Source organism: Haplochromis burtoni, unplaced genomic scaffold (assembly GCF_018398535.1).
Source record: "Haplochromis burtoni strain Fernald_Lab_line unplaced genomic scaffold, NCSU_Asbu1 Contig_464, whole genome shotgun sequence".
Lineage (NCBI taxonomy): Eukaryota > Metazoa > Chordata > Actinopteri > Cichliformes > Cichlidae > Haplochromis > Haplochromis burtoni.
This window is the reverse complement of record NW_024582825.1, coordinates 93,543-105,478: the sequence shown is the minus strand read 5'-3', so window position 1 is coordinate 105,478 and position 11,936 is coordinate 93,543. Positions and strand designations below refer to the sequence as shown.

At 42.4% G+C, this 11,936-nt stretch overlaps 1 protein-coding gene across 1 annotated transcript; it reads left to right on the top strand.

The window, feature by feature from the left end:
* The first annotated feature begins 1,508 nt into the window (after positions 1-1,508).
* chst12a (carbohydrate (chondroitin 4) sulfotransferase 12a) lies at positions 1,509-10,383 on the top strand. The gene is made up of 5 exons (XM_005946195.3): positions 1,509-1,694; positions 5,981-6,496; positions 7,114-7,266; positions 7,420-7,599; positions 7,960-10,383. The coding sequence occupies exons 2-5, from the start codon at positions 6,131-6,133 to the stop codon at positions 8,506-8,508; spliced, it is 1,248 nt and encodes a 415-aa protein (XP_005946257.1). The 5' UTR covers positions 1,509-1,694; positions 5,981-6,130; the 3' UTR covers positions 8,509-10,383.
* Positions 10,384-11,936: the final 1,553 nt, after the last annotated feature.

The following is an 11,936-nucleotide window of genomic DNA, read 5'->3' as shown; positions in this document are numbered from 1 at the left end:
GCCGTAAAACTAACACAGCAAAAGATCATCAGCAACAGTGGAACATGGTGGTGGTAGTGTGATGGTCAGGGGCTGCTTGTCGTGATTGATGACAAGCAGCCCCTGAATGAATTCTTCTCTCTACCAGAAAATCCTGAAGGAGAACGTGCATCCATCACTTTGTGTCCTGAAGCTCAACCGTGCTTCACTTATGCAGCAGGAAAAACATGCCAGAAGGTCCGAGTTTGGGCTTAAATCCGATTGAGATGCTTTGGCATGACCTTAAACAGGCCGTTCATGCTTGAAAACCCTCCAGTGTGTCTGAATTAAAACAATTCTGCAAAGAGGAATGAGCCAAAATTCCTCCACAGTGATGTGAAAGACTCACTGGCAGATATCACAAATGCTTGATTGCAGTTTTAGCTGCCAATTGTAGCACAACCAGTTATTAGGATTAAGGGGCAATTGCTTTTTCACACAGGACCAGATAGGTTTGAACAGATTTTTTATCGAATATGAAAATCTGTTTGATGATCTGAAACATGTAATTGTAAAAAAATTGTAATGCAAAAAATAAAAGCTTTCTTGCAAACTACAAAGACATAAAGAGTGGCTCTAGACTTGCTCACAGGTCCACATGAAAAGAACTTCTCTTCTTTAACTCACTGAATGTTTATCATGTTGTTTTCTAAGGCTTAAAATCAGTGTCTGGATGTTTTGGGGTTTTTTAATGACCACATTTGGATTCAATCTAGTGAGAATGAGGCTGCCAGAAGGGGATTTAGAGTAAACTCTTTCATATGGATGCAGGATAATCTCCTCATCTGCGTGAAAAGACATGCTTGTGTCCACAGTAGTGATCATAACGGGCACACACTGAACATAACAAGCTCACCAGACTTTAACTCCAGTGTATTAAAAACGTATAACATACATGCACATTATAAAATGTATAGAAGAATTACATGGCTTGACATGAAAATAATCAGGATGGATGTGCCCCCACCCCTTTCTTTTTTTTTTCTTATAATCCGCATCTATCTGTTCTTAGGAGTGATGTTATATATAATCTTAGTTGTGTGTGTGCGTGTGTCCAACGTATAAATACTGCCAGAGTACAGAGTACAAGGTTATAGTACATTTATGAGAACACAGGGGCCTAGGAGCGGGGTGAAATATGTGATGCTGATTGAAAACAGATGATTTTGTGTGTGTGTGAGGGGGATGCAAAGTAAATCAGCTGCTCTGTGGGGGCTCCTTGCTACGTTGGAAGTCACAGGATGAAAAGAGTTCACAAATAACTGGATTTTAACCGCATCAGCCCGAGGCAACGGAAATAATTACACGTACCCACGAACACATTTACTTAGGATCATTCTTAGGGTCTTATTTCGTGTGTTTGAGAGGAGGGTGACATTTAGGATTGCAGGTAAAATATGTTATTTTCAGTACTCTGCTCCTGTGGGAGGTTGGGAGGGAGGGTGGAGAGGCTGTCTCCATAAATCATCCCCGAGCAGAGACACGGTATGCTGGAGCTGACCCAGAAAAGTGAATTTTTCCCTTCGTGCGCTCAATCTGCAGAAAGCTCAGCTTGTGAACTCTCGCGGTGCTTTGGGTGCTCGCGCTCCTCCAAGAGGACAAAACAAGAAAAAGCGGCTGGCAGCACAGACAGGTTCAGCTGACGCGGCGCTGGGAGCTAGTGGACACAGAGCGAGGTGAGAAATGTGTGTTTTCCCCACGTCGTTCCTGTCGTTACATAGAAATCTTTAAAGTAACGCAACGTGTCGGCTCTTATTAAGCAGCTAAACAGTTTTGCGCTGACCTTTTCTCCAACGCCGAGGACTACTTTAACACCAAGACACACCGCTAGGCACACTATCAGCCCGCCTTTGGCTTCTCTTCATTATTTCCCACGAAAAACACCCGATAAAGGACAAACAGCTGCACGCGACGCTTTAATTAACCGAAACCCCCTCGCGGAGAGCTTCCCGGCGCGAGGAACAGCCCGTTCCCGCGGAGCTGCTTTCGCGTCAAAGGCTACATTGTGTCCGGTCTGGCATCCGCTGGAGGCGGCTGCGGACAGGACGGAGTGATTTATCTGCCGCTCGGTCTACCGGCACACGGCTTTGTCTTTGGTTTACACCGGCGGGGTTACACCGGCGGGGACGTGCCGAGAAATAAAACAAACGCGAAAGAGTTTTGAAGCGACTGTTTAAATCGCTCAGAGGAAATGTTTCCAATAAGTCCGTCTAAAATCCAAAGCTTCAGCCTCCTGTCCACGGATAACAGTGCTGACTTGAATGAAAGAAATAACCACACATATTTTTCACAAGTTTTCTTAGACTTAACCAACTTGTTTAGGCATAAAAATGAAGGAAATATAATATTAATGAACAGATTTGGGTAGTTTAAATAGCATAAGCTTCATATGTGAGTTCTTATGTGGAAATCGTGGCCTCCTTGATATTCAGTATCCAATCGAAAAGATTTGGTAAATGTACTCGTATGAATGTGAATTTGAATGTGAATTTCTTGTTGTGCTGTTTGAAATGCACCAAAAAATTCCACACAAACATACAGCGCAAGAAGATGAAGAAAATCCAGCGGATTAATTATTCAACTAATAATAATAATAGTAATAATAATAAATCACAACGTTTACAAAATTCACAGCAAAAACAACGCATATGAGTAATATGACTAGAAAGTAGGCAAGCTAGGAATATGAAAACATAACAATACATATTAAAATTAACAAATTATCAAACAAAGAAAGTTAAGTGCTATTTCTTCTATTATTAAATTCAAATTCAAATTTTATTTGTCACGTACACAGTCATACACAGTACGATATGTAGTGAAATGCTTGGACAACTGCTCGTGACCTAAAGAAAACAAAAAAGGAAAGGCTATGAATAAGATAGGAAATAAATATGAAAAATTAAAAAGGGTAAATTTAACTAGGAAGGAATAAAATATAAATTAAGGTTAAAAATGAAATAACTGTACAACACAAATTAGAATGAAGGGTAAATTTAACTGGGAGAATAAGATAAAATATATAAATTAAAGTTGAAAATAAAATAACTGTACAACAAAATACACAATATAGAACTATATAAGAATGTATGAAGAAATATAAATAAATATATACACAATAACAGCAGCTGTACAAGTATTAACCGGAAATGAAGAATATAGTGACCAGTGTTGTGCAAAAACAAAGTCCAGAAAGTCCAGTGTGTGTGTAAGAACCATATGTGTGGGTCAGTACTGTGTGGTGGTGTGATTGAGAGACCGTATCGCCTGCGGGAAGAAGCTCCTCCTCAGTCTCTCTGTGTTGGTCTTCAGGGAGCGGAATCGCTTTCCTGACCTCAACAGAGAGAACAGTCTGTTGTTGGGATGGCTGAGGTCCTTCACGATCTTCCTGGCCTTGGTCCAGCACCGCCTGCTGTAGATTGAGTGCAGGTCAGGGAGCTCGGAGCGGATGGTGCGCTCAGCTGACCGCACAACCCTCTGTAGAGCTCGTCTGTCCTGCATGGTGCTGTTCCCGAACCAGGTTAAGATGTTTCCCGCCAGGATGCTCTCTATGGTGCACGAGTAAAAGTTCCTGAGCACCTTGGAGGGCAGTTGGAAGTCTCTCAAGCGTCTGAGGTGGTAGAGACGCTGTCGGGCCTTTTTCACCACGGTGTTGATGTGACAGGACCATGACAGGTCCTGCGTGATGTGAACTCCGAGGTATTTGAAGCTGTCCACTCTCTCCACTGGGCACTCGTTGATGACGGGGGTCTGGTAGTTCCTCTCCTGCTTAGTGCTGAAGTCCACTATCAGCTCCTTTGTCTTACTGACGTTTAGAAGGAGGTTGTTCCTCTGGCACCAGTTCTCCAGATTCCTAATCTCCTTCAGGTAGGCCGTCTCGTTGTTATCAGAGATCAGGCCCACCACGACGGTGTCGTCAGCAAACTTGATGATGGTGGTGGAGCTGGTAGTGGCCACACAGTCATATGTGTACAAAGAGTACAGCAGGGGGCTCAGAACACACCCCTGGGGGGCTCCAGTGCTGAGAGTGGTGGAGGCTGAGACATGTCCGCCCATCCTTACTGCCTGTGGTCTGCCAGTTAGGAAGTTGGAGATCCACTGACACATAGATGAGCTGAGTCCCAGATGCTCCAGCTTGGTGGTGAGTGTGGAGGGAATTATGGTGTTAAATGCAGAGCTGTAGTCTATGAAGAGCATTTTAACATAATTCCCCCTTCTAGTGTCCAAGTGAGTGAGTGATGTGTGGAGGAGATGAGAGATGGCATCGTCTGTGGAACGATTTGGACGGTAAGCGAACTGTAGTGGGTCCAGTGTGTCTGGTAGTGAAGAAATGATGAAGTCTCTGACCAGGCGTTCAAAGCACTTCATCACTACTGAGGTGAGGGCTACAGGGCGATAGTCATTGAGAGAAGCAGGGTGGGGTTTCTTCGGGACAGGAACAATGATGGACTCTATTATTTAGTAATGATGATGATAACCCAGTGTGGCTTATTAATTTATGTGCTTTTTTGTGGCAGCACGGTTTTTTCTAATGTGCTCGATCAGTTGTGAGTTTTTTAAAAATTATTTGATAGACCTTTATATATTTCTGTGTGTCAGATCTAGACCTAGAAGTACTGTAGCTGTGGTTTCAGAAAGTGTGCCTCTGATATGTGGTGCAGCAGAAGTAAAGTGCTATGAGACAGAAATACTGATTGGGGAAAAAGAAGAAGTATGTCAGAACTGTACTTATTTAGTGGAATTAATGTACGCTCATTTAGTGACTGATGAACTTAATGCATTTGGGCTTATGATGTACATTATAGAACAGCAGTTAATTTGTTTGTGCACAGAGAAGTGCCATCTGCAGGCCGCCGAGTAGGCTGATGATGACTTTCCATGTCAATGGACCCCTCTTAGCTTCAGGAAAGAGGAAATAATATGAGGACTGTTGCAGAGAGCTCCAATTTTAGACGTGCGTAGGAATGGAAAGTAACGCCCTGCGACTTTTAAACTGAACATGAAGGAGCAGATAGACTGGCAGTGGATTAAAACACATGCGGCTGAATTAAGTCACGGGGAGGACAGATCCTTTATGTATTCCATCACTTCCAGGCTGTTTTTTTCCTGTAGCTATAGAAACAAACCCATTTTGTGCATCACTTGAAGACATAGGGCTTCAGTGTGTTTTGTACATGCAGACTACATCGTGGTCGGGTGTGTAAAATATTTGGTGTTGACCTTTTTCACTGTGGGCTTTTACTTCATTACTCACTATTAACGTGCTGTGCCCTAATCAGCTGGAAAGCTGCTATGGATACAGCTGGATACTTGTGCAGTGCAAAACTTTTATGGCGTGCAGAGCCTCCTAAAATGGAAATATTTGACAACCACTCGTGATTTTACTGCAGGGAGTGGGAGTGAGGTCAGCTCCGAGCACTGACAGAGAGATTGAGTGCGCGCCTCGTCAAAAAAGCAAACTCAATAAACTGTCATGCTCGCTTGAGTTTGCTTTAGATTTCAAGTTCTTAACTAATAGGAGAACCAGAATACCTTAGTAGGTTGTCATTTTACTTTAGCATCAACGTGTATGCTTTAGTAGGTTCGCTTAAATGTGGGGAAAAGTGGAAAAACAGTGAAAGATGAAAGATTTTTTGTTGCATTTAAAAAAAAAACTTTTCGGTTTTTTTTTTGTCAGATACTTTGAATCTTTTCACTGTATGAAAGTAAAATCATTAGAAAGCTTCTGTCATCCAGACTGCAGTTCTGTGCTTTTTAACCAGACTTCTTTTTTGAATTTGCAAAGCAACAAAATAATTAATTTAATAAATTATTGTTTCTGTGTTAGTGTCAGAACAGGTGTTGAACCCTGTACTCCAGCTGGACATTAAAGACACGACTATGCTTTTTGTGTGTTTGTGTGTGTGTAGGTATGACACAGAGGTGAGTTTATTGATGTTTGACCACTTCTTCTCTTGTGCAGCGCGCTCCTGCAATGCACCAGCACCACAATAAGTCTGATGCTACCACAGACTCCGTGCATCTATCGCCATGGTGAGACGGAGAGAGAGAGAGAGCGCTCCTGGACCTTGACTCTGTTGCCATGGTGACCCTGTAGCAAGCAACAGTCACCATGGGAACGTCCAGGATGTTCCGCATTTTTGTAGTCCTGGGCTCGGCCTTTATGATCCTTCTGATCATCATCTACTGGGACGATGTCGGTGCCTCCCATTTCTATTTGCACACTCCTGTCTCCCCGGGCCCCAAAGTCCCGCACCCCGTTCCCCAGAAGAGGCCACAGACCTCTCGAGCCCCGTCCTTCCTGTCGGACATCGATGCCTTTGTTAACCAGTTCTTGGAGCCGGGAACTGGTGAGCCCACTGACGCTGCCCCGGCTGACACAAGCAACCAGTCAGAGAAAGCAGAGGAACGATATATACCGCGGCGGGAGTGGAAGATTCACCTGACCCCACTGGCTCCAGAGCTCCGTGACAGACAGGTTAACTCAGTTTTTATTGTTGTTAGTAGTAGTAAATGTTTACTAGTTGATTAAAAGTTTTACTGCTGGCATTTTGAGATGTCTTAGCAGGAAAAGCACAGTTGCTGCACAAAAAAATGAATCATTCTGCGTGCCGGTTTCTTGCTTCTTCAATGAGATGACTTAAATAGAGTCAGTTAAGTTGTTCTTATTTCCACCTGTGTGCCTTCTCCCTGCTCCAGCACATCCAAATGTCTGTCATGTAACAAAGTCCAGTGAGGAAATCTGTACTAATGAGCAGAACCTTCACATTTCTGGGCTGTGAGTAGTTGACAGGAGCAGAGCTTCTAATTGAGACAGTGTTAACCTAGTCGCAGATTTAAGAAATTCAAACTGGCATTAAAGAAAAAGAGCCTGTCGTAACTATAATCACGTGTGACAGCGGTAACCTTAAAGGCACCCACAGAGGTTGATACTGTTGATACTTCTTGCTGTCGATATAATTTTGGTTAATATCCCTAAATATGTAAATGAAGGAGCAAAAGCTCCCCAGTCAGTGAGCAATGTCTGAATATGAAGTATTTATAACCTCAGTTGGTAATTGTTAATTTTCCTGTGCTTCACGAATGGAACGATAGGAGCAGAGGCGGAGGTTGCTTCAGGAGATGTGCGCCAATGACAGCATCTTATTTCATGGCAAAAACCGTTCATTTGACGACATTCCCAACAAGGAGCTGGATCATCTAATCGTGGATGACAGGCATGGCATTATCTACTGCTATGTTCCCAAGGTATGCAGACACATGCTCCTGTAAAACTTAATAAGGCACATGTAACAACGGCATACATGGTTCCCTCCTGTCAGTGGTCACACGCTCATAGACAGTGTGTATCTGCCTGTTTCACTGTGACATCTGAGTGGACAATAAACTTTCCCTTCTCAGGTAGCGTGCAGTAACTGGAAGCGCATCATGATAATTCTCAGTGAAAGCCTGCTGCAGGAGGGCGTTCCTCAGAGAGACCCCCTGGCCATCCCCAGGGACCTGGTCCACAACAGCAGCATGCACTTCACCTTCAATAAGTTCTGGAAACGTTATGGCAAGTTTGCAAGGCACCTCATGAAGGTCTGTCCAAATTTCCCACCTTCTTGTTCTCTGTATGGTAGTAAAAAAATATAATTTAACTTGGTAAATATGCTGTTGATTTATTTTTTTATCTTTTGATGAATTTGCTTCGAGCTACCTGGAATGTGTTCTGAACCTTCTACCTCAGTTAGATGTTTATTCTGTTTTATATAAGGCCCTTCAATGTTATGGGGATGCATGACTGATCTCTCACAGAGACATTATTGATGCAGCACAGGAAGATGAATACTGCTCTCTGCTCTGTTCTTTTTTTTTTTTTTTCCACCTTTACAGTTTTGAAATGCACATGTGTGTATTCAGTAATTGAATGTTAAGAAAACTGTAATTTATTTTTCCCAGGTGAAGCTGAAGAAGTACACCAAGTTCCTCTTTGTGCGCGACCCTTTTGTCCGTCTCATTTCTGCCTACCGGAATAAGTTTGAGCTACCCAATGAGGACTTCTACCGACGCTTTGCGCAGGTCATGCTGCGCCGCTACGGCAACCAGCCGACGCCTCCTGCTTCTGTGGATGAAGCCTTTTCTTTGGGTATCCATCCCTCTTTCTCCCACTTCATCCAGTATCTCCTGGACCCTCAGACAGAGAAGGACATGCCCTTCAATGAGCACTGGCGGCAAGTGTATCGGCTTTGTCACCCATGTCAAATTCAGTATGACTTTGTGGGACACTTAGAGACGGCAGAGGAAGATGCTGAGCACTTGCTGCGACTGCTGCGGGTAGACAACGTGGTGGAGTTTCCCACCTCCAGCAGGAACCTTACAGCCAGCAGCTGGGAGTCAGACTGGTTCAGCACAGTTCCAGTAGAGGCACGCAGGGAACTGTACAAGCTGTACGAACCTGACTTCAGGCTGTTTGGATACGAGAAACCAGACTCACTCCTCAATGAGTGACTCGTGATTCTACTGAGCTGATGGAGCCACGCAGACAAGATGCGTTTTTGTTTTTTTTATTAAATGTTGACCCCAACCACAGTGACACATCCCTCCTTCTTCTGGGTTGTGCAGATGTTTTCTCCAGTGTTGCTTATGCTAAACTAAACGTCTAGACACTCAATCTTCTGAGGAAGCACACTAATGAGTCAAAGCCATTATCAGTTATGGTTTTTCTCAACAAAGCTAACAAGAAGCACAGAGGTTAGACATGAACAAATAGATGAAGTGTGTTCAGTGTAGTCCTTAAAGAGGACCTATTGTGTTCTCTCCTTATTTTCTTTCATATATGTGCTGTTACAGTGGTGGATGCTGATACGAAACGTGGCCAAAGTTTCAAACCCTTTTCAAGCCCTAATGTTTAATTTCAAACTGTGTTTTTTGTCTCTTTTTCCTACTCTTGAATCTGAATGACATGGGAGCAGCTATTCCTAATGTTGGTTGTCTCATAGCCAGCTGCTCGAACCTCCTGTCTACAAAGGGCAAAACCAATCAGAAGAAGAAAGCTGGCTTAAAGGGAGGTGAAAGGAGGTGAACAGCAGATGAGCTGAGGTTCTTCACCGAGGCCCAGTTTTTATTTTTTTTTTATTTTTATTAAACTCTGAATCGTGTGTAGTTGTGGCAGTAACATGTCCCCTTTAATTCAAAACTCCATGCTGCGTGTGCTGCAGTCTCATCTTTGATGTCCCCTTCATGCCTGCCATTTGTGGCCACAGTTGTGTTGTGACTAACTGTGATGCTCAGAGAGGCTTCTGTAGTGCGATGTTTGAAAGATCCCACCTCTGCGGGGGCACGGAAACCATGCTCGTTGTGATGCTAGCACGGCTGCAGCAGTTTTGGAAATTTTGGCCTGCTTTAAAAAAAAAAAAGTCTGCTTGCTTAGTTTTAATTGTAGTTCTTTTAATTGTAGGTCAGCTTATTTATTTCACATTGTAAAAGTGCAACGTTTATGTTAAGCATGAAAGGGATTTTTCTGTTGAAAATGCATACTAATGACAGTTCAGTTATACCTCATACACGGACATGAAGAATATGTTCATGTTGCTAACTCTTACAGAGAAAACCCTGCTGCTTTTTCACACCTGGAACATTTGCATGGCCCATTAAATGATACCAACAGTTTATTCTGACAACATTTTAGCTGCTTGCTTTATTTTAGCAGTTTCAAAGCATGATGTAGCCTCATCGTACAGAAGCACAGCAGCTCCATTAGGCAGCACAGCAGGCAGATTAGTGGGATTTGTCTCAGCTTGTCTTTTAAAATATAAATCCCTGGTGTGAGGATTTTTTTTTTTGGTCTTCATAGTTGTACTTGTTCAAACGTGCCTCTGTGTATTTAAACAGTTTGTAAAGGGAACATTTTCTTTTGTTTCATGTTGTTGCCATCAACACTTGCTTGGTGTTTCCATGCACAGTGTACAGTTTTTAACACTTAATTATGCTGGGTAACCCTGAAGACTGCAACAGTGCCATAAAAGGCTGATGGGGTTGAGGGGGGTAACCGGGGTGGTGTTGACACGAGGCAACTTAGGAATTTCAAATTGATGCCATAGGTGATAACTGACCTCTTCTAAGGTCAGAGGTCAAGTTCTGAAAATCTTGTGAATGTGATAACTGAAGAAGGATACCATAGGTGCATCTAATAGGAGGCTGAGGGGGAGCATTGATAGGCAGTAATTTATTTACATTTTTTAAAATCTAAGGGCAGAATTTTCATGGGATGCATTGTATTTGTAGCAAATGAGCTGAGCACATTTATATGAAGCCAGCAAAACACAGTTTTCAGTTGTGCAACGCTACTGCGCTGCTGTGAGATGCATCGAGTTGGTTTGATGATAACATCAAAGTACAACTGTAATGTATAATGAGGCTATACTCGGCGCTAGCTGAAGGGCGAAGGCGTGAACACGGTTAGAGTCGGAGCTTCGCAGCATGAGGCTGGGTCAATTTTAAGGGGGAAAAGTGCAAAGGGAAGACAGTGCCTTTGGTTGCAAAAGTTTACACAGCAAAAAAAAAAAGTATTTTTGTAGGACTTAATTTTTACTTAAATCCAAATACAGTAAGAGCTGTATGAAGCCACAGCAAAGTATGCTTGACGTGCTGGCCTGTGTTTATCGTGTGCAATCATCATTTGGGGGGGAAAAAGGAAACACAGGAGCCCTTTAGGAGAACCGTAAATGTCTTTATGTGTGAATTTGTATGAATTTGTTTCTCCAGCGTGCCTGTGTTTGGTTCAGACTGTATGTGAGGTCATGCTCTGTCCGACATTATTCTGCATGTTCTTATGTGTGTGCACTCACAAACACACACACTGAGTCAGTGTCGTTTCAATGCTTTTTGGTTTGTTTTGTGCAACTGTGGGGTGTTGTTACTGTAAAAAAACAACAACAAAATAATTAAAAATCTAATGTCATCTCAACATCATTGTTCTAAATATACAAAAAAAAGCTTGTTTGTATGAAGATAATGGAAAAAAACTGCATTTCAACCTTACTCGTGTTTGTTTTTGCAAGTCAGTCATCTTTAACAAAAACAAACTTCTGTTCTTTGGTCTTTTTTTATGTGAGTGTTTACATTCATTCAGTTAAAAATGATATTTTTCATTTCTGTGAAAGTGCAAAGAATTGACTTTTATTTATTGGCAGAAATAAAAATCATGAATAAATGCGGCTTTCTTTTTTCAACGGCTGCCTTGAACACTTTGTTTACACGGCAGTGCAAAAACCATAGCCTACTTCATCTCAACTGATGTTAAAAACACAAATGTCATATTTGAACTTGATGGCACATTTTAGAAGTATTCATGTAGCTGGAATTCAGAGAAATAATGTTGCGGGGCAGGAAAGGTTAATCTGCTCTTCTTTAGTGTGATTATGTGCAATACTAACATTAATCTACCAGACTGCGAAAGGTTACGCAATGTAAAACACAACTATCACTTTGAATGAGAGCTGAGAATTGTGGTGAAAAACACATGGCTTGTAAGAGAATGACAGGAAACCAGTGCAGCCCACAAAAATGTTAACAGGAAATGCTGACCGTGTCTCCAGTGTGAACACTTCAGCTCGCCACTTGCTTTAGTTTGTTTGTGCTTGTATATTTGTGATTCATATCACAGGTGGGACAAAAATTCTAGTCATCAAGAATGTAGTTAAATATCAAGCACCTCTACTTTTATTCCTCAAGGTGTCAGTGTGGACAAGTTTATCACCATCTTCCAGTCATTTTGTCGTGGCTGCCAGTGCTGATCTGGGCACCTATGTAAATACCTAAATAATCGTGGCTTTAGTTTAAACTGAAAAGACAAAAAGTATACCTTAAACATGGCATGGCTTAAATATGCTTCCTGACTTTGCCCAGTAGATTATGTCAGGCAGATAAGATGCTGT